This window comes from Ciona robusta, unplaced genomic scaffold (assembly GCF_009617815.1).
Source record: "Ciona robusta unplaced genomic scaffold, ASM961781v2 AP042738.1".
In the NCBI taxonomy this organism is placed as follows: domain Eukaryota; kingdom Metazoa; phylum Chordata; class Ascidiacea; order Phlebobranchia; family Cionidae; genus Ciona; species Ciona robusta.
This window is the reverse complement of record NW_028323117.1, coordinates 88,630-110,282: the sequence shown is the minus strand read 5'-3', so window position 1 is coordinate 110,282 and position 21,653 is coordinate 88,630. Positions and strand designations below refer to the sequence as shown.

Genomic DNA, 21,653 nt, shown 5'->3' with positions numbered 1-21,653 from the left:
TTATAAAATAGAAACCACTAATAAGTACCAGATCAAGTGAATATGTTTTATATTTTTAAATTCTTTAATAATGACCAGGTCCAGGAATATGATACTATTTTACATTAAGAAGTTTTACCACCTTTATTTGTTTTATCGCATTTCATTGCCATATTACATTCACACCATACCCAACCTGCAAAATATTGGATCAGTGTTTTTCTTATCTTATTAGTAGTTTTTGAAACAAACAGCTAAAACCTCCCAAAAATACTATGCACCTATCTTTTACAATGGCGACCAAGCGAAATGGGGTCGGAGTTGGCTGTCACGTGTGTAGCAGTTGATTGTGCTCTGGCACAGATTTAATGATACAAAGATAGCTAAATTTAACACTAATGCATAAAGAATGAATATAAAGCAACTCTGGGGGCAGGATGGAACAGCGTCGTGGCGAGGCTGCGGAGCGCGAACCACAACTTCAACATTAGCCGCCCCCCACACGTAAATAGAAAAAAGAATACATCACGGTTTTGGGCAGTTGCGCGTTCTACTCTTTTATATTTCTGTGAGTATATGGTATAAGCATGGCATCCTCTGTTAAGTGTACTATGGTTGGACCAAAGAGATTAAAACCAGATTGGTTTTAATCTCTTTGGTTTGACTATTCGATATTTTTATGCTTTGATTCATATTAGCATAGTTTAATAATACTATGATATTAGTGATATTACCACAGATGAGAAGGAAATATCGAGTTTACGAGTGGCCTCTCTCATCTGTGATATTACATCACAGATATCTAAACTATGATTACATGCTCTCTTGTACTTTTTTTTATTTTTGTGGTTACTATAGGAACTTGTTTGGTGAAGCTGAGTGAGTGCGTACTGTGTACGGTTTAATTAGTTCATGTCCACAATATTCAGTATGTCCGCCATGTCCACTATGTAGCGAACAAAGTGGACATAGCGGACATGCACTAACTAAAGGGACCCAGTTTGTATGGTCTGTCTATTTATATATATTTTAAGAGGAAATTTTTCACTGACACCAGCATTACTTTTATTTTGAATTTCCTTGTTAAAAAGTACCTTAAAACTTTCACTATGCACTTATGCAGTATGGATCTGCAATATAGATTTAATCAATTAGATTTCGAGTCAAACGCACAAGATATTACTGTTTCTCTGAATTCACTAAGTTTCAATCATTCCTTATCAAATGAAGAAAAAAAATATTTGTGTTTACGACCAAGACATCATGCCTTTGCAGTCACAACATGTGCACACGCTGTTTATATAGTTTCAACTTTGAATGAAATGAGGTAGGCGTATGCATTATATATTGAACTGAACTTTAAACGTTCTTTGGAGAATTAAACTAAACTTTGTGCCAATAACACAACATTTATTACTTTTCCATTTCTTTCATGCAAATACGCAAGTGTATCATGAATTGTTTCATACCAGCAATTGTTGGACGTACACAGACTTTTAAAACACTTTGTAAAGCCTGAAATTCGATTCTTTGGGCTTGATGTACTTGACAAGAACCTGGGATTTGAGTTAGGTTTGGCTCATTACCCCAACACCCAGGCGCATATACATAGGCGCTGATTTTTTAAATTGCAGAAGAAGCCAGGTTTATTATAGTTAGGAAAATACCGAACATACGAGTTTTCATCATTCGCACTGACACATGTTTATGCTATACTTTCCATGGCAGTGTTAATAATAATGGCGACTATTAATTAACCAAACCTGCTGCTTATCGTTCATATGCTTTTCAAACTGGCGGAATAAAGCAACTCGTTTGTTAAACGGTTAAAGGACATTGATCGCACGATATGCATAATATCAGCACCTCGGAAAACTTAAAATGGTGTTGACGTACATCTTATTTTTATGCAAATCTAGGGTTTGTGAGGTTTTTAATTGATTAAAACAGTTTGTAAATCGTTTTTAGCTGATTCGCAATATAGACTTCACCTGTCAACCTTTACGTTCATTGTCGTCTGTTTGTGCGAAGAAGCAAAATGTGACAGTCGGTCAAAAGTAGAAAATTTGTTATAATATATCTCGTCCCTAAAGGGTTAAATCAAAACGATTAACTGACCTGCTACTGCTTTTGTGTTAATAAGTTTAGCAGTCACAAAAATTTTATTGAAAATTTTGGTTTTAACCTTAGCAACCCAACAAATTTGCTATTTTTTTAATTTTTGTTTTTCAAGACTTTTGTCTATAATTTTTTGTAATCTGTTTTAGTAGTAGTTAATTGTTATTTATACATTATTCGTTATCTAACTGACTGTATGTGTTACAGTTTGATTAATTTTTAGGCAAGTTCTGTCTGAGATAAGACATCCGATAAATCAAAAAACAATCCAATTTCTCCATCAATCTCCACCTCGTGATGCGTTAAAGATTGGTTTTATTGGATGTGGAAGATTGGGAAAACAAATAGTGTTGTCTATGCTCAAATTTACTGATGTTAAACCAAATGAATTGTATATTTCAACTCGCCGACCAGAATCTCTTGGTAACTATATTCTAATAATTTTATGCACACCTTTTCCCAAATTAAGCAGTAGTTTTCTTTACCTAATTAGTTTTAAATCATTGTTAGTTTGCATACTTAGATTTAATTGCCAGGCTTGTAATATATATTTTTCAATGAATGAATGAATGAAATTTATTACGTCTCTTCGGTCACGATAACGAAGAACAAGAAAGTTGACAAAAGCGAAAAGGCGGGTAGTAGCGGTAAAACAACTGTTGTTGTAACACGCTTATTAATGAAAAAGAAAAAATAATGTTTTGTATAAAAGGGGCGTGACTGTTAAACCATACAGAAAAGTGTGTGTATAAGAACACAACCCATACAATAGGAGGAGTCGGCCTTAAAGAATATTGACCCAAAGATTGGAGCATGATGGAAAATCAAAACCCCCCAAAAGAAATTCCACCGAAGTTTACAATAAACAATTTCGAGTGCACACTTATGTAGAATTTAGAAACAAGTGCATTACATTAATACACATCACAGTATAAATAAACACGGGATAAAAAATTAAAAATAAAGAATAAAAATAATAATAATAAATAAGAAGCAAAAAGGAAAATGCGCACTAAGTATAATGCCTGGTTTATTGCGAATTAATGATTGAACACAGATATAGGATAAAGAGGTTCGTAACGGCCACATCAAACGAATCACAGATCCTTGAAATGACTGGAGCTCGAGTATGTGAAAGGTTACTCCTGATGTTAGTTTGAATGAATGTCTCTTACTTTACCCTTGGGGCCGGAAAACGACAGTCGTTATAACACAGGTGTTGATACACCTCCGGCTTATGAGTTACCCTGTATGTTACTTTGTAGGTGACTATTTTTTGGTAGATTGTTTCATTTTTTATATATGGCTGATAATTTGGTCAACCACTTAGTCACCACTGGGTTGGAGCAATTTCCGTTAAGTGTCTTGCCCAAGGACATATACACCCACATTGGTAGCAGCGACGAGCCTTGAACTCACTACCTCTTAGTTAGAGGCAGGCGGGCTAATTATTTTGCCACGCCGTCGTACCATTTAAGATACCATAAATTATTATCACACAACCGCACATGTAATTAGGGCGGGCATAAGGGGAAATTAAGAAATTTAAAAAAACAAAAACACAAGTCTGTCAACCGCCTGCCAAGCAACAGTACTCATGTCGGTGTTGAACACTGAAATAATCAAATTATGGTGAAAGTGAATGTACAAGCTCTATCAATAAAGTAAACGTAGAACCATGCACAGTTTAAAAATGTAAAACAAATTGGGAGTTTTCCACGTTTTTAAGCTGCAGTCATTGCAAGAGGTGTGGAAGAAAACAAACATCCAATAAAACTGTGTCCTGCGAGTATTGAAACATGTTTTTCTATGTTTAATTCAATGTGTCAAACACACAAGTGCACAGTTTAATGGTGGCAAAAAATTAAACTATATTTCTTAAATTAATTTATACATCACGCACTTACAAAGGTTTCATAATCATGTTCACCTTTGTAGTTTGAGATCGACATAAGCACGCATGTTACTGTTATCGGATACAAGATTTAGAAATGAATGAATGTAACTTACTTTATCTTCGCGTGGTCGGAAAAGACAGTCGTTATATCCCAGGGTTTCATACACCTCGTGTCAGCTTACGAGTTACCCTGTACTTTACTTTGTTGGAGATATTTTGCTAATCTAGATTACATATTTATTGGAGCATAGATTTTACTTGTTTGAAGGTGTTGATTAAGATACAACATTTTAGGGTCATTTCAGAAGGTGGGTGTAAACTGCTTCCATGATAACAAAGAAGTAGTAAGAAGATGTGATGTCATATTTTTATGCTGTTTGCCTTCCCAAATACCTGTTGTAGCAGATGATATAACAGGACATATTCGACCCAATTCATTGTTTATGAGTTTCGTCACCGGAGTACCTTTGCATCGGTAAATTAAATATTATTCTATATTTATACTTTTTTTAAATTAAATCAGTTGTGTTAATATTATTAAATGGCTTCCATTCGCTTGCACCTTTGTTATTGTAATTTAAATAAAATAAAGTTACCGCGTTCAAATAATAACATACTTGTTGTTCTAGTTTAAGACAAATGTTTCAACATAACAACATTTCAAAAACTGAGTTTACATGGTCTATGAAAAATGCAAACCATCGATGGTGTATTGGGGAAACAGTGAATTTAGCCCTTGAAAAGGATTGGATTGCAAACACAGTTTCACCAAACATTGGAAATGTTAAAATGGGTAAGAAAAATAGATGTTTTCTTCATGCAAAACTCTTGAATAGGATAACCATAATAATACAGTGATTTAATAAGGCCATTACAAAGCATTTTCATATGGTTAACACCGTGCACCATGAATTATAGTAGGGTGGGGGAAGATGGGACACTTTGTCAGACAAGATTTTTTTAAATTTTTTTTTTACGGACCCCTATTTAATGGTAATCAGGAAAATAAGGTTACAGAATTATTTGACAGTATTATCACGACTTTATAAAACGTCCGTCAAAGCTGATTACTGTTTTTAAATATTAAAAAATATATGTAAAATAGAAACAGTATACTTTGAACAGGTAAAAAAATGCGAAATAGTAAAATGCTATTTTTTAATGCTCGCTAAATAATAGTAAAGCCGAAGATTTTTTTAGTTTGCATGTGCCTTTTTAGTTTGCGAATAAACTAGTTTCATAGCTTCATAAAACAACCTTGGATATTTCGTACAGTTTGATTTTGTCTCATAAAACTAGTTTCGTAAAAAAAAAAATTGGGATATAAACATGAAAAAAATAGGCAGGGGTCAATATGATTTTAATTTGAGATAAAAACAACAGAAAAATATCGGTTTACCGTTATATATATGAAGTTTACATGGCAAAGAAACTAGCACAGCGTGTTAAACTCGGTAGGTTAACTACAAGTTGCAGAATACTGCTAATGTAAATATATTTCAATTTGGAGTCCCATCTTCCTCCACATTGTAATTTTGTATGTTTTCATTGCCAAACTTTGAAAGGTTTGCTTTTAATTTAGTAATTTATACCTCAGGGATTTTTCAACTATAAGATACTGATATAATAAAAAGATAATATTTTAAAAATATATTCTAAATTTCGTCATTTGCACTTGGTGATAATTTATGAGAAGTAGCTTGTGCCAAAAACAGAGTAGTAATACCCAATTTGTAGCAAAAATAAAAACTTTATCAATAGTTATTATCAATTTTCTGTTATTACAAGTTCATATACATTTGTAGGATACAATATTTATCCATTGATGATCGAACATTTCCCATTGTCACTCAAACAATACCAATTGTTATGCAATAATATAATGTATAGGTAACATGTTGAAAACTACAGCAGTAGGGCAAGAAAAAGAATGTTTAGACTTAATTTTCAAAGCGTACAGTATTATTTCGTGTTATTTACGTATATTCCTATTTATAAATACACTTATTAATCAAAATTAGCAATTATTTCAAACTGTCCCATCTTATCCTGTGTGTTTTCGATTTTATCTGTTGTGCGGATCGCTAAATAACTCCTCGTGTGTTTTATTATATTTCATTAAATTGTTGTCCATTAATAAAGGAATGGTAGCACTAATTCGTGGTATTACCCAAAAACCGTCATTTATTTTGATTTTGGAAATATTTGGCAATATGTGCTTAAGTGTCCCATCTTCCCCCATTGTACTATACCTTTATTTATAAAGCAACTATTTCTATATTCGTATTTAGGCATGTTTGGCTTTTAAACCATTTAAAAAAGAGGAATTTGCTTTTTATTAAATGAGTTTATTTTAAACTTACGAATAAAATACTGAAGACAAACTTTAGAATTGTTGTACGCATGGTCATTAGACTTTTAATTCTAATGTTTCAGGTGGAATCGTGTGGTCAAGCACCAAGATTATTGAAACTGTGTTATACACTGCAATAAACATGTGCCCATCACTACATCTTACAACAAATGAAGTTCTTCAGCTTTTAAATATTGTTTTTCTTTCTAAATTGGATTCATGTACATCGAAACTTACATGGAATCATATTCTCAATGATGATTCACTCGCAGTTGTAAATCAAGGGTAATTATATTTTTCTTTTACGTTATACAAGTAAAGTAAGTTTCAATGTTTTTAGCGACCACTAGGTGATGATGGGTGTGCAAGAAAGGACTTACTTCACTTACATAAGTGTTTTTACTGTCAAAAATATTATTCAAAAAATAAATTACGGCCCTGTTGCATTCACGTTTATCAACTCTTTTTCTATTTTTGTTTTCAAGTATATGGAATACTAGAAAACTGCTCTTCCAGTAAAACATTATCTTAACTGTAGCCACATATCATTGCCATAATCGGATGTTTGTTGCGTGCAAGTTAAAACAGATGGGCAAATTTTGCAACTTATATTTTCAGAAATTTGCCAGTGTTTGATATTTCTCATGTTGCTATGCACGATACACCGATGACCTTGTTTTTCAAAAGTGAAAATGAGCAGCAGCTACACCAGATGATCTTAAATAAATTTACATCAATATTCACTAAATTTAAACAACCTTGAAACATTAAATAAGTTATTTCTTTGTTTTTTTTTAATAGATAACAAACTGATGCAAAATGCTTGTTTTGTTAGTATGCATGAAAGAGAAAAAATGAAACCCTAGACTGTTGTGCAGACAACACATCGGGTTCGCACATAATTAACACATGCTATCTTGTTTATAAATTCACATACCAACTTAATTTAGACAACAGAGTGAAATTGACAAGAATTCTATTTTAAGATAATAGATATAGTAGTGTGAGGAAGATGGGACACTTAAGCACGAATTGCTAAATATTTTCAAAATCAAAATATATGATGATTTTGGGTGATACCAGGACCTAATACTATCATTCATTTATTAATTAACAACACTTCAAAAATATATAATAAAAGGAGTCATTTAGCAATTCGCACAACAGGTCTACCTTTACAATTTCGAAAACACACTGGGTAAGACGGGACAGTTTAAAATCATTTTTAATTTTGATTCACATGTAAGTTTATTATTAGGAACACAGGTAAGTAACACAAAATATTACTATGCGCTTTAAAAATGAACTTTAAACATTCTTTTTCTTGCCCCACCGCTGTAGTTTTTACCAGGTTACCTACATTATATTATTGCATGACATTTGGTATTGTATCAACATTAATTAATAAATATTGCTTCCTTTAAAGGCATATAAACTTCTAATAACAGAAAATTGGTAAAGTTTACATTTTGTCTACAAATTGGTTATTTTACACTGTTTTTAGCACAAGCAACTTCTTATAGACTTATAAATTATCTCCAAGTGCAAATGACTTAATTTTGAGAATATTTTCCCTATATGATCTGGTTTTTATATAAGTATCTAAAGGTTGAATAACCACTGAGGCATAAATTATTGAATTAAAAGCAAACCTTTTAAAGCTTGGCAATGAAAACATAAAAAACTACAATGTGGGGGAAGATGGGACTCAAAAATACTAGTTTTTTTGCCATGTAAACTTTATATATATAACGTAAAAATTTTTGTTGTTTTTATCTTAAATTAGAGTCACATTTACCCCTGCCTATTTTCTTCATGCTTATATCTCAGGTTTTTTCACAAAACTAAAACTAGTTTTATGACGCAAAATCAAACTGTACGAAATATTCAAGGTTGTTTTATGAAGCTATGAAACTAGTTTGATTGTTCGCACACGCAAACTAAAAAGATTCATCACCTATGCTATGATTTGGTCAGCATTTAAAAAAAAACACCTTACTATTTGGCATTTTTTACATGTTCGAAAGATAATGTTTCTAACTTTTTATAATATCTAAAAATATAAATCAGTTTTATAAAGTCATGATAATACTGATTACTGTCGAATAATTCTGTAACATTATTTTTTCTGATTAACATTAAATGGGGTCAGTAAACAGAAAATTAAAGTCAGTGTCCCTACCCATCTTCCTCCACTCAACAAAGACTAATTTTCAGAATTGTATAGAAAATAAAAACTGTATTAGATTCATTGTTACCAAGACACTGTTGCCTTTTCATACCACGCAATTTACAAGTAATCTAAAGCTTACTGACCTAATACACTTATACATTCACCATACCAACTAGACTAGAGCTAATAACGAAGTGTTGTATTTAATTCCACGTAGAAGGGAAAATGAAAGACAAAAGTGTGTGAACATAAAAAATTCTCACAATAATCAAATTCAAATCTGACTGCACCAGCTACAACCACTTTGTTGTATAATAATGACAGATTTTTATGCAAAACCACTTCTAGCAAAATAAAGAAGTCTAACAGCAGATTCAAAAACGAAGCATCATGATTTTGCAAAATTGTTTGCAATGGACAAGCTTGACGTATCAACACTGTAGGTGGAAGTACGTAGCTTAGCGCAGCCAGCAGTAAGTGGTATTTGAACATGCATTATGTGCAGAAGTCACAGAAAAAACAACCAACAACAGAAGACACCTCCGTGAAAAGGAGAGAAAATAAACAGTGGTACAGAATGTAGAATCTTTTTCAGATATTTGGCAATGTTAGGTTTCTTTTCAATTCCAATAAGAGTTAATCCCACGAGTCATCATCGTCATTTACACCAACACAGTCGAAACCTGTTAAAAATACTTCACTGTACGGAATGAACATTTATCTATTTTTTACGACACCTAACAGCACGTGAAAAAACTTGGAAATAATGGATAAATATTGGAAAGCTTGATTTTTCCTTCTTCAACACATTCAATTAGTTTATAAACCTTTGGTAATGAATGAATGAATGTAACTTACTTTATCCTCGCGTGGCCGGAAAACGACAGTCGTTATCACACAGGTTTAACACCTCGTGCCAGCTTATGAGTTACCATGTATGTTACTTTGCGAGTGATTATTTTTTTTGGATTTTTTTTCATTTTTTTTATGAGTGGCTGATAATTTGGACCACCCATTAGTGACCACTGGGTTGGAGCAATTGTCGTGACACATACGCCCACAATGGTAGCAGCGACGAGCCTTGAACCCATTACCTAATGGTTACAGGCAGGCGCGCTAACCACTACGCCACGGCGCCGGATGATATACCAATACCTAATTTAATATTTGAAATACAGCCTTGGAATTAATAGCAAAAAGCAATCAAATTTACAAAACACTAAAATGAGTGTGTATAATATATTGTGGTTTTTAAATAACTTCTAATAAAACTAGGATAGCTTATCCCCGCATGTAGAGGCAACAAACGTTATAACCTGGGTGTCGTATTTGAAATATCTCGTGCCAACTTACACCAGCAATGGTGTCGAGCATCAAATAATGAAACAATGGAAGCCACAGCGGTAAAGTTGAAATATCTCTAATGCAGACAGAACACATACTTACCACCACCATCATTATAATCATAATCAGCAGTGCTCCTTGCTCCACTTCCACCACCCATTGATCCGAAACCCTGACAAGGAATTTAGCTGCAGTTACTAGATAATGAACTGAGTAACTTAGTAATACTAAAAGTCGTGCAAGCAAAAGATACTTTTTTGCTAAAAACGTTATAACTGCATTTAATATTTAGATTACAATTTTTAAAAGTTCGAAGCTTCTAAAGAAGAGCCAGCATTTTGCTTCTGAAACGTTTAGTAAATGGCTGATACTACACTTTCATATTCCTTCTTTTACAAACCTGGAAACCTAACTTGTCCAAGTTTACTTTAAAGTGGGACAGTAATTGGATTTTGTGTTTTTATGATTTTATAACTAATAAAAAAGAAAAGTTTAAAAAGCATTTTCTGGATGTTTTTTTTATTTTTTTTATGTGTGGCTGATAATTTGGACAACTTACTAATGACCACTGGGTTGGAGCAATTGTCATTAAATGTCTTGCCCAAGGACACATACGCCCACCATGGTAGCAGCGAAGAGCCCTGAACCCATTACCTCTGGGTTAGCGGGAGGCGTGATAACCAACTGTGTTACGGCACCAGAAAACATCACTTACAGAAACCCCTTCTCCACCTCTCTCCCGAAGGTCTTTTCCACCAAATCTTCCTTTTTCTGCTCCGAAATTCGAACCAACAGCAGACTCTGCACATTCCCCCAACCAACCTGGAACTTCTTGTTGAGCCTTAAAATAATTCAGTTGGACTAAATGTTTTATAAATATATAAAAATCTCATTAATAAATGCAACATTTAATTTATTTTGTAATGAATGAGTGGGAAATTATCCTTGCAATTTTATGTAACACAGTTAAATCACAAGCGCCCCCTGTAACTAAAACTAAAGTTTTAAAATATGATACAGAGGAATTAAATTATATAAGTGTATGCCATACACCCATGCAATCCCCAAACTTAATGCCTTGTGTGTCCTTGTTTAGGTGTTATTAGTTAAAAACTATTCGGATTTAGGAATTCAAATTACTGTCACAGTATGTTTTACACTTTTCACAACCTTGAAGGAAAGTTAAAACATCAACCATCGGGTCGGCAATAACAAGATGGTTGATAACACAGCAGCATGCAACTCACGCTCGGTGTAAAACGGTATTAAAGCATTATCTGCAGCGTTTTTTTTTATACTGAGATTTTCGAAACCGCTCCAAAAAACTAAAATTTAATTGTAGACAAGTAAGGTAACATGCTTCAATAAATCCCATACCTCGGAAAGAATTTTAACAAGTGAGCGAGCCAGATTTGCGTCTTTTTTGTTGTCAAAAAATGTAGTTGCGCGTCCCAGGTTACCACAACGACCAGTACGTCCGATTCGATGCACATATTCATCTATTTCTCTCGGCATGTCATAGTTAATCACATGCTCTACCTACAAATTTAACTTGATGAGATAGGTAAAACTATTTACATATTCCTTCTAATTCAAAATAAAGATGCATTTTAATTGAGGTGAAAAGTTTGTTTAGGTGAAATTTTTTCATTGATTTCCTCAATGAATGATTACCGCTTATTATTGCTGAAGTAAGTCACAGTTGTTCTATTTCATACACCTTGTGCACATTTTTAATTTACCACAAACTTGTGGTTGTGGGTGACTGCTTTTTTTCGTATTTACCAGGTTACTCTGGTTTGGACAAATCATTGATTAGTGGCCCCGAGCAATTGCCATTAACTGTCTTTTCCATACACTGCATGGTAAAAGAAATTCAATAATAAATGATAACCTTTGGTATGTCTAATCCTCTTGCAGCAACTGAAGTAGCAACAAGTATTGGACAAACTGCTAATTTGAAATCACGGAGTGCTTGCTCTCTATCTTGTTGTAAACGATCTCTGCAGGATTAGTCACAGCATAATGAAGAATACAAAAGTAATGTTAGGTTACTGTTACATCTATGTAACATTGTTTGTACCTTGTTCTAATTTGCACAGGTTAGGACATGTAGTAACAAGCAACCTTAGATTAAAGCCTACAGTATCCCATTATATTAATGTATATGATGCTAATTTTGCAATGACTCCACCAAGTGTTAACAGTTGCTTCATTCAATATACACTGGTAGTTTCCAGACATTACTGGTTTAAATGAATTCGATAAATGTCGTACATTACTAAGCCCAGGTCTTTGGATTTATTACTAATTCTCAACATTCACTCAGTGTGACTTGCAGAAGGCAATTAGGAATACAAATATTAAATTTATCACCCATGGATGCTTGTGGTTGGGAAATCTTCTTGGCATAAAACACAAGCGAGGAAATCAGCTCCTCTCTTGGTTTCTACGAAAACAAGAGTACGACTCTTGGTTTCATTAACATCTGCAATAAGCTCGAGTAGTTTGGAGCGTTTGTCTTTCCACTCCACGGAGATCACTGTTTGCGTGACATCGGAGCATGCTCCCCCTACTCTTCCTACTGTGAGGAACAGGAAGTCCTCCCGGAGAAAGTCGTGAGCAAGTCTGAGAGATGTTGAAATTCATAGAACTCTTAATTCACTTGGTATTTACATTGAATCAACTGCAGGATCTGCCAAGTAATGCGAACACTGCAAGAATGACCAACAATTACACTTACTTTTGTATTTCATCTGGAAATGTCGCGCTGAACATAAGCGTGTGACGATTGTTCTTCTGTGGCATCCCTGGTAAAGATACGAGCTTCCTGATCTCAGATTCGAACCCCATATCCAACATCCGATCTGCTTCATCGAGGATAATGAACCGAACATTCTCCAGACCAATCTTGGAAAGTAAACTGAATGTCACAAAAGGGAACAACTTTGTGGTACATAAACTTTTGCAGTTGACACATTAATTTTATAAATTTCACTCTGTGTTTAAACTTTATTCAGATTAATTGTTATGATATATTAGAATTTACAAAACCGCATAATCGGAAATATGCTTTGTTTCACAAGTGGCTTATAAGATAAAATGAATTCGGATTTTTCCATTTTTTTTATAAAACTGTTAATCGTACAGTTTTAACTGATACAAGTCAAGCCGCCCTGCAGGACTAAAACCACCTTGTTGTTGAAAATACATATTCAATATGTGAATTTCTATTATTTCATAATTAATTAACAGTCAAAACATTTTCTATAATAATGCAATGAATTTATGTGTGAATGCCTGCCAGTTTGTAACAAACTTTCTGATTGGCTGATGAGAAACGTTCAAGGTATCTATTACGCCAATATTTTTTTGCAAACTAGTCTACATGCTATATTACAATGAAGATTGATGCCTTAACTTGCGCTATCAACAAACGCAGACACATGTCTTTCATGAAATAAGACAGATACTGATATATGTGTATGCATAGACGTCAAAACCTGCCACCCCTGAAGCAGAACATTGGGTGGCAAAATACGTATGGCCTACCCGGTTTTCGTTAAGCAATGCTTGTATTCTTTCCAAGTACAGCGTAAAAAACTCATATTATTAGTAAACGTAAATCTCAGCCACACAGTGTCACTTATATCCCTAATAAGTGCAAGAACTTTCGTGACTTTCGTATTGCGTAATTCCAACCCTTGATGGTACATTACGTTACAATTATCATTGTGATGGAAACAAAATATTGCGCAAGCCTGCACCTGCAAGTAAGGTTTGACAATCTTTCAATACGTCACAACCGCTTCTGTGACATTTAAGAATAATGGCTACATAACGCGAATACTAAAGTTAAACCGTAACCAGTGCATAATATAAGATCGCATAACAGGCATTCGCTTACTCTCGTTTTAACATTATTCGGACAAATTCAACCAGATTCCTAGCGAATCCACGTAAAAAGGCAAATACTTATTAATAGCTATTGTGACGAAAACAATGAACTTGTAAATTGTAATTATGTTAAAAACAATTGATGTATTATTGAATTGTTGTTGTGTCGCAAATATTTGGCTGTGGCATGTCATTCATTACTACAAAGAAAAAAACTAAACTTGATAAAAACCATTGCGACAGACGGGCGTGCATGTTTTTACATTAATACAGATGCCTAATATGTTTTTTCTGTGTACACTTTTAGGAATTCCAACGTAAAACTAATGCTTCTTTATACGTATCGCGAGCAGACACGCATACAGTTTATAGGGAAAAACAGAGTGTTTGGAGCTGACGCGCGCAGAGAGAAAGCGAGTGTTTTTTTATAGACAATCGGGCGCAGACTGGATAGTGCATAAGACAAAACATTGACTTTGTTTAAAAAATAATAAATTAAACATTCACTACGTATGTAGTACGCGCGCAGGCGGACATTATGTATCCATGCTCTGCACATAATATGGGAGTGCGGTAATTACCATTTAGCCAACGTATACACGCAATAAAGTAGTTGATATTTGTTACTATGAGTTTGTCTAACCTGGATTATCAAACTTTGGCGCCTATGGTGTGAAATGTTAATAAAAATATTCTAGAAGAAAGGTACTTAAATATATAGCAAATATACCTGCATTCATAATATGTTTATCACAAAAGGACTTCTCATATTTTGCTTAATTTAGTAATTTGCGTTTTACCCGAAAAATAATAATTGCTGTGAAAGTAACTTGGAATAAAAACAAGCCAAAAAATACAGGTTTTAAAAATTGTTTACAATAATATGATTTTTAGCGGGCTAGGCTTGTCCTTTCTCACCCTAAGTACCCCATTGTTTTTGATTATCCCCCTTGACCCACAATTAGGGATGCACATTACAGAATAATTAGGTATTCTAGGATATCCTAGAATACTTTATTTCGAATCTAGAATTCCGAATCTAGAATTCCGAATCTAGAATTTCGAATCTTTTTACATTTATAGGAAAAAATATTTTTACCCACATAAGTCAGTTTATTGAGTCTTTCATAATAGCCTTGTTTGATAATCAGCTGTAAAATGATCAAAAATTGTACTATTGGGTAGTTTTTGCCCCATGAAACGTATAGCAGGCTATGAAAAGACGTTGCAAAACGTTTACTCTCGAAAGTCCCACAAACACAAAAATATTTTTTTTTCAAAAATATTAAGGTTTAAAAATTGTTAATATAGTGTATGAGATGACGCGTGATGACGTCATTAAACAGAATACCGAATCCCGTAATTAGATTCGAATACAAAAGGATTCGAATCTATAAGATTCGAAATTCTGTAATGTGCATCCCTACCCACAATTATTTTTTTTCTCTGGTTTTGTGCAATGTGAGTTCAAAGAATTTTTAGTTAAAGATGATACACAATCTTATCTTGGTCAATCTGTCTACTAGGGTAGGTCTATATTTACTGTCTATCTATAACGGAACAAGAAATAAAATCTATTGTTACAAATTGGCAAGTGTCAGGGCAAGCAACTTCCTATTACAATTTTTGATAAAAAGTTGTACTTACCAAGCCACGGTTAATAAAATCCATCAGACGACCAGGGGTTGCGATCAATACGTCACAACCTTTTTGTACAGCTCTTATTTGGTAACCAACACTGGTGCCCCCATATACAACCACTGGATGAATAATGGTGCTACGTGAGAATTTACGGGCTTCCAGAAAAATCTAGATGTTTTGTGGTTTGTTAGTTTAACAAAGTATTGTTAGTTTAAGAATACTTTGTTTGCTGTAAAATGTTTTTTCTCGCCTTTGTAATTGCACACATTCTAGCTATACAAGCCACGCCAGTTGCTATGTGAGCACGCAGTAAAGCCCTGTAATACTCCGCTGTTTTCATTGTTTGCTTTACCGTGACGTCTTTCTTGAGGTTACAGAGTTAGGGATATATCGCGTTGGTCAGATAGACAGTGGTTGGATCCCAAATTATAAGCAAACTATGTTGTTGATTAATTTATGTACTAGTTTGCAAATACAATTTAAAACATCGACATTCAAAGGTAATTGTAATTCATTACAAGGCATTGAACAGAAAGTAAACATTAATAACCTGGTTTACAAGTTCTCTTGTTGGGCCAATTATAATCGCTTGTGGAGTTTTCTTTTCACTGAATTCAGACGACTTTACACCCGATTCAACCAGCTTAGTAAGGACCGGAAGCAAAAACGCAGCCTAGGAAAATTTGGTTAATAAAGTTTTTATGGTTGAACAAATTACGTATCTTGATTTTTTGGGTTTTATGATTATTTTTAAAACTAAAAAGTTAGTAATAATATTCAAGTAATACAGGTGTTGTTACCGTTTTGCCAGATCCTGTCTGTGCACATGCCATCAAGTCACGATCAGCATTAATAATGGGAATGCTGTATTTTTGCACAGGTGTAGGTCTGTCATAACCTGCTTTCTGCACATTTACCTGTAGAATTAAAAATGGGGCGTGAGTTGCGCAAACAAAATATCTGTTTTTTTGCTTTCTTTGATAAGCGGAAAAAATAGTTACACTATAGTTTATTATTGAGCATACACGTTTTACTTTACAGAAAGACCTACAAAATCTATTCCAGTTACTTTGCTGCAATCCTGTAAGGCAGTGGTTCCCAACTTTTTTTAGTGGGATCTCATATCAGAGTTTTTAAACATCTCAGACCCAAGCCTCAAACATTGAAAAAAAAAAATATATTTTAACGTATGCATTCATAGCTGCCGTTTATATGGTGCAGGCGAGGCTGGCCTACTCTGGATATTATGCAGACGGTGTAGCACCTGCTGCGTATCCCAATGTAAACGTGTCATATAAACAAAGCTGCTTTAATCGCAAACGTAAAACACAAGCATTTAGTTCACTTTTGCAAGGTTAACAATGAATGCGTCAATTGCTATTATGATGCAAATATCATTGTGTCAAATTCCGTCAATTGGTATTATGACGTTGAAAATCCACTTGTTAATCGCTACTATGTTGTAATAAACAAACTGCTAATGATAGCCAATTAATATCGTATTGCTTATTCGCGAGGCGCTGCTCTAAACATTTGACATTATATATGACATCATAATGATTTACGTCACAGGATGTTTACGTCACTATAGCCAGCCACCCTATGAGTAAGGCAAAACTTGGTGCCTATGGTAAATAGTGCATAGTTTTGCCCTAACAGCATCAGTCAGATTTTATTATCTGCAAAAGTTGAAAGTAGTGGTGCAGCCATAAAATATAAGGGTTTCAAATATGCTTACAAAGAAGGGCTGCCAAGCTAAATCTTTGTTACGAAATAACACAGGTTTACCAGTGCATTTTGAGTTTTTGACAAGTAAAATCGTGAAGTATTTTGTAAAAAAAATAATAAATTTTTTAATGTATTTAAAAATACGGGTGATTATTTTAATGGCCTTATTAAATAGCTACTTACAAAGACATTAACTTTGTCTTGGTCTAAAAACCTGCAAATGAAAGCAAGCTACAGTTTAACTCCTGCCAGCTGATTTCATTCTCGCCTAAACATAGTAACCTCTGGCATGCACACACACTCAGGCAGGCGAGTGCACAAGCCGGTAAGTTTGCATCAACGATTTCTCGAATTTTACATTACTTCTTTACACGACAGGTTTGTGAAGCCGAAACATAGAATTTGTCGATACGCCGGCTATTTAACATTCGATATAAACATTATTTCTCTACTTGTCACTACGGACAATTGCGTAAAATTTTAAATTCACTTGTCCCACGGACTGTTTTGGTTGACTGGGACAAGCGGACAAGCGTTAATGTCAAGCCCTGCCAGGGTAGACATTTGCATACCATGCTGTCCCAGGTGCCTATGAGCACAAACTCCTGTGTTGGTAGAGAGCAATATTTGACAGTCGGACAAAAACAGAAAACTTGTTAAAATACATTTCGTCCCTGAAGGGTTAAACCTTACGCACACTTTTTTTCCAACTAGATCTTTAATATGCTTAATTAAAATTATTTAATTTTGACATTGTATCGCCTGTAGGGTGTAACGGTCACGCCTTTTATCCAAAACATTCATTCTTTTATTAATAAGCGTGTTTTAACAACTGTTGTTTTACCGTTACTACCCGTCTTTTCGTTTTTTATCAACTCTCTTGTTCTTCGTTATTGTGACCAGAAAGACAAAATATTTTTCATTCATTCATTCATTCATAATTAGAAACGTTTTTCATTAGCCGCTAAAATTCAACCCTTAACAAAGATTTGCCTAAATGCTTTTAGTACATAGACCTAAAAAACAGAAACCATGGACGTACCAGTATTGTTTCTTGGAGGTTTGCCATCTCGAAAGTTGAAATGCACTTCGGAGCGTTGAGTCCGCTCACCTCCACAGGGATGGCATCGTACTTCCCAAAGTTAATTCCTCGCTGCATGCTAGCAAACATTTCAACCTCATCCTCAGGAGGTGGGGGGGGAATGTACAGAGGAGGACGAGGTTTATCTCCTTACAATCAAAAAGTTGCAAAACAAAAATTTTACAAATTGTTACAAGTACACACCGGACAATTGCCTATGTTTGGTTGAAACACCTGTTGCATTGCAACTATTTCATTATGAAGTTTCATAACGTTTGTCACATTTTTACGCCCTGAACTGGCTTTAACGACAACAAGCGAAGCAATCGTTGTAAATTTATTCTTGTGGAATCTGACGAATTAAAACAAAGCCGCCAATATTACCGTTTTGGATTTATATGAAATTTTAAATTTTTAAAACTTACGGAATTAAGAATGGTGTTACATAACATATCTAGTGTAAATAGTAAATATAATATTTTAAACCAAGATTCACGAAACTATAGTTCTCGCGCGGGGCCAAGAAACAATGTTTGTGGCCCTGTGTTCAAGCTTAGCCGGGCGATACTTTGTTATTTTATATTATAATTTGTGTTGCTTCCTTTTTACTGATTGCATTGTTATAGATAAAGGCTGACTAAACGTAAATAGGTATATGACAGTACCCCTTTAAACGGGCGGTAGTTGAGCCACTGTATAACATTAACCACTTACCGTCTCCAGCCTTATGATATTCCTGAGCAGCGTGATCTCCACCTTTAAAATATGCGTTTGAATGTCTGTCACCTATGCATGTACATGATAAAACTAGGTAGCCTATTTAAACTTGTTATGGGTATGGTATGTACTGAGCCTAAAGTGAACAACTCGAGCTCAAGCGCCTTCTATCTCCTAGTATTTAGAAGGTAGATGAGCTACCAATCAAATTTCCCATTAGTTTACTGTTGTTTTCGCTTTTTAATAACTGAGCGCCATTCGAGCTGCGAGCTAGCTCAAGGCACTTATCCAATTTAGGTTATGCACATTTTCTTGTCGCGGAAATAACTGTTAAGTTTAGCGACGTGTCGGCGTCGTGAAACCAAGATTCGGCGCAAGCCATTTTTGCGGTGCCTAGTGTCACCAAAATCTACTGCAGACGTCTTACCTGTCTAAATGTCTGTCGTGATGGTTAGCGCAGTGTCCCTGTTCATAAACATAAATTCATTCTATACCTAATTCAACCCGCTCGTAACAATCTAATGTATTAAACTCGGTTAAAGCGTCTGATCACGTGTCCACCGAACATCATGTTTATCAGGCCTGTGTAACGTCGAGATTACTTTAAGTCACTCACGCGTCATTTTAAGCAGTGCTGCGATTCGTTGCCAGGTGTCGCCGAGCGCATTTTTCGACGTCCAAATTGTCGCGAGAAAATTAATCATTCTGACGTCATAATACGTCACATCAGTGGCCGTATAGCTCTAAACGAATAACGGCGCGCGTCAAAGTAACGATCGTTTGTAGTTGACAAAATTGTGTGAAAATTAACTACAATACGACTGCTTTTAATATATGTGACGGATTGCGCAAATTGTTATCTATATTATCGTATCTACATGCTGACAAAAAGATCGAAAAATCTCCCGAGCCAGACTACAGGAACGCTAAATCGACAAAGGAAATGCGACAAAATTTACAAACCGGTATAAATTAATTTAAAATTTTATCGGGTGTTTTGACACAGGCAAGCAGCCTAGACGAGAAATTTGATAATTCGTGATTGTAGACAATTGGTTTGTGACGAAGCGCCAGGGTTACGGAAAGATTACCCGCTGTTATGACCAAAATAAAAGCTTGAATCTATAGTGGCGAAATAGGTTTGGCCAGTGACCACCAAGCTTTAAATCGTTTAGAATGCGATGCAGCGATAAAACATCGTCTGTTTAGCAGTGATACTGTTTGTTTAACTGAATTCTCATGCAGTAATGCAGAGGGTAAACCAAACTTAGCAAAAAATAGTAACAGGCTTTCCAGAAATATGCGTATCGTATTATGTTTTAAGTCTGCTTAACCGGTGTTGCAACTATAAGTGCTGATGTAACAAAATATTGTGGCAATATGAACCACACTATACAACGAACGTTTGGTTAGTTAGTTAAAAAGCTCCTGTGAGGCAATAATTGAATACGAAAATCGGTATTATGACGTAAATATTCAACGTGTGAATCCCTACTATGACGTAACAAACATTCTGCTTGTCTGATTAAATTCTGCTTAAATAATGACTTTATTACGCGTAGCATAGATTAATGCTGCTACCGCGGGCGAATGCAAGTGGTGAATTAAAACTTACGGGTTGATTTACACATATATTAATACAAAAACGTACGTGGCTGTGAAAGTTCAAGGCTGATTTAATATCGTATTCCCTCTTGGCAACTTAAAGCGAACCTAGAGATACCTGTTGAGTGTGCACTGGTGTGGTTGAACGAAACACCAGAACGACTAAATAAATGAAGGCCGAAGTAGTTGTCCTAAAGAATATTTTACCAAAACATACAAGGACGTATTTTTAAATGCATCCAAAACAATCTTGATCAGATTTTCTTGCGAGTAATTTGGCATTTAATCCAAGATGAAGAGCGTTCTAATGAGAGACGACGATTTAGAATACTTAATAGATAACGACGAATCATTTTATCAAAATGTATACCGCCGAGTTCAGTGATAAAAAACCTCAAATTTTAAAGATATTATATCTGTCCTCTAAATCTAATAGTATTACATCCACTCACGTCAGAATTCCCGAAAGCGATTTCGTTGCTGACCCAGACTCTGGCGACACCTGGATTTTTTACCGACGCTGCGTAAAATTTAAGCGACGCTGCGCTAACCGTCGCGACAGACATTCAGTCGCGTAAGAATGGACATCTGCAGTAGATTTTGGCGACACTGGAGACCGTGGCTCGCGCCGAAACTCGGTTTCGCGACGTTGATGTCGCTAAACTTAACAGTTATTGCCGCGACAATAAAATATAAATAAATTAAATTGGACTAGGTGTCGCGAGCAATGCTATTTTCCAAAAAAGCCCTCATGAATTAAACAAAGGTTTGACAACAAAAAACAAAGGTTTTTTTATGTTGCAGATTATATGTCCCAGTTCCTAGGGATGTGCCGAGCCGAGCCCGAACTCAAAAGCTCGTGCCCGAGCGTCTCCTTTTTTGACGCTCGGCGCTCGGCTGAAAACTGGGCCGAGCGCCGAGCCTTATGCTTTAATGTTGCACGCGAGAGCGAAAAATATTAAAAATGAAAAAAGTGAAGCTCCTAAGAGATAACGAGACTAGTCAGCGTAGCTTTCTCCTTAATTATTTTTCGTTCGTTGTGAATTTGCTCTCTCGCAAGTAACGAATCGCAACGTCAGCGAATTTGCCCGTATCGAATTACAGCAGGTGTCGAATTACA

The 21,653-nt window shown here is 34.9% G+C and overlaps 2 protein-coding genes across 7 annotated transcripts in view; one reads left to right on the top strand and one right to left on the bottom strand.

Annotated features, from left to right (window-relative positions):
• Window positions 1–645: 645 nt before the first annotated feature.
• On the top strand, window positions 646–7,167 carry LOC149724192 (NADP-dependent oxidoreductase domain-containing protein 1-like). Of its 2 annotated transcripts, none has more exons than XM_089893293.1 (6): window positions 646–1,306; window positions 2,321–2,520; window positions 4,289–4,469; window positions 4,624–4,787; window positions 6,431–6,632; window positions 6,688–6,803. In XM_089893293.1, the coding sequence occupies exons 1-6, from the start codon at window positions 1,089–1,091 to the stop codon at window positions 6,695–6,697; spliced, it is 975 nt and encodes a 324-aa protein (XP_089749419.1). In that variant the 5' UTR covers window positions 646–1,088; the 3' UTR covers window positions 6,698–6,803. The 2 variants fall into 2 exon arrangements, with proteins under 2 accessions (XP_089749419.1, XP_089749418.1); XM_089893292.1 differs by lacking the exon at window positions 6,688–6,803 and adding an exon at window positions 6,966–7,167 and having other exon boundaries at window positions 649–1,306.
• A 1,537-nt stretch (window positions 7,168–8,704) lies between these two features.
• Window positions 8,705–21,653, bottom strand: part of LOC149724190 (putative ATP-dependent RNA helicase DDX4) — a 30,071-nt gene continuing 17,122 nt past the window's right edge. For 3 of the 5 annotated variants that reach the window (XM_089893287.1, XM_089893289.1, XM_089893285.1), the window contains 12 exons: window positions 18,926–18,997; window positions 18,173–18,360; window positions 16,203–16,319; window positions 15,953–16,075; window positions 15,409–15,570; window positions 12,608–12,774; window positions 12,241–12,492; window positions 11,759–11,867; window positions 11,242–11,403; window positions 10,580–10,705; window positions 9,967–10,036; window positions 8,705–9,203 (listed from right to left, as the gene is read on the bottom strand). In XM_089893287.1, coding sequence (XP_089749413.1) covers window positions 9,157–9,203; window positions 9,967–10,036; window positions 10,580–10,705; window positions 11,242–11,403; window positions 11,759–11,867; window positions 12,241–12,492; window positions 12,608–12,774; window positions 15,409–15,570; window positions 15,953–16,075; window positions 16,203–16,319; window positions 18,173–18,360; window positions 18,926–18,997 — 1,595 coding nt within the window. In that variant the 3' untranslated portion in view covers window positions 8,705–9,156. The remainder of the gene's footprint in view (window positions 9,204–9,966; window positions 10,037–10,579; window positions 10,706–11,241; window positions 11,404–11,758; window positions 11,868–12,240; window positions 12,493–12,607; window positions 12,775–15,408; window positions 15,571–15,952; window positions 16,076–16,202; window positions 16,320–18,172; window positions 18,361–18,925; window positions 18,998–21,653) is intronic. The other 2 variants (XM_089893288.1, XM_089893286.1) reach the window with 1 other exon arrangement.

Bases quoted from the DNA above. Each gene is read 5' to 3' on its own strand.
- LOC149724192 (XM_089893292.1), top strand. From the start codon at position 1,089: ATGCACTTATGCAGTATGGATCTGCAATATAGATTTAATCAATTAGAT. The intron at 1,307-2,320 runs GTAGGCGTATGC...ATTAATTTTTAG, and splicing joins TCAACTTTGAATGAAATGAG to GCAAGTTCTGTCTGAGATAA. The intron at 4,470-4,623 runs GTAAATTAAATA...TTGTTGTTCTAG, and splicing joins ACCGGAGTACCTTTGCATCG to TTTAAGACAAATGTTTCAAC.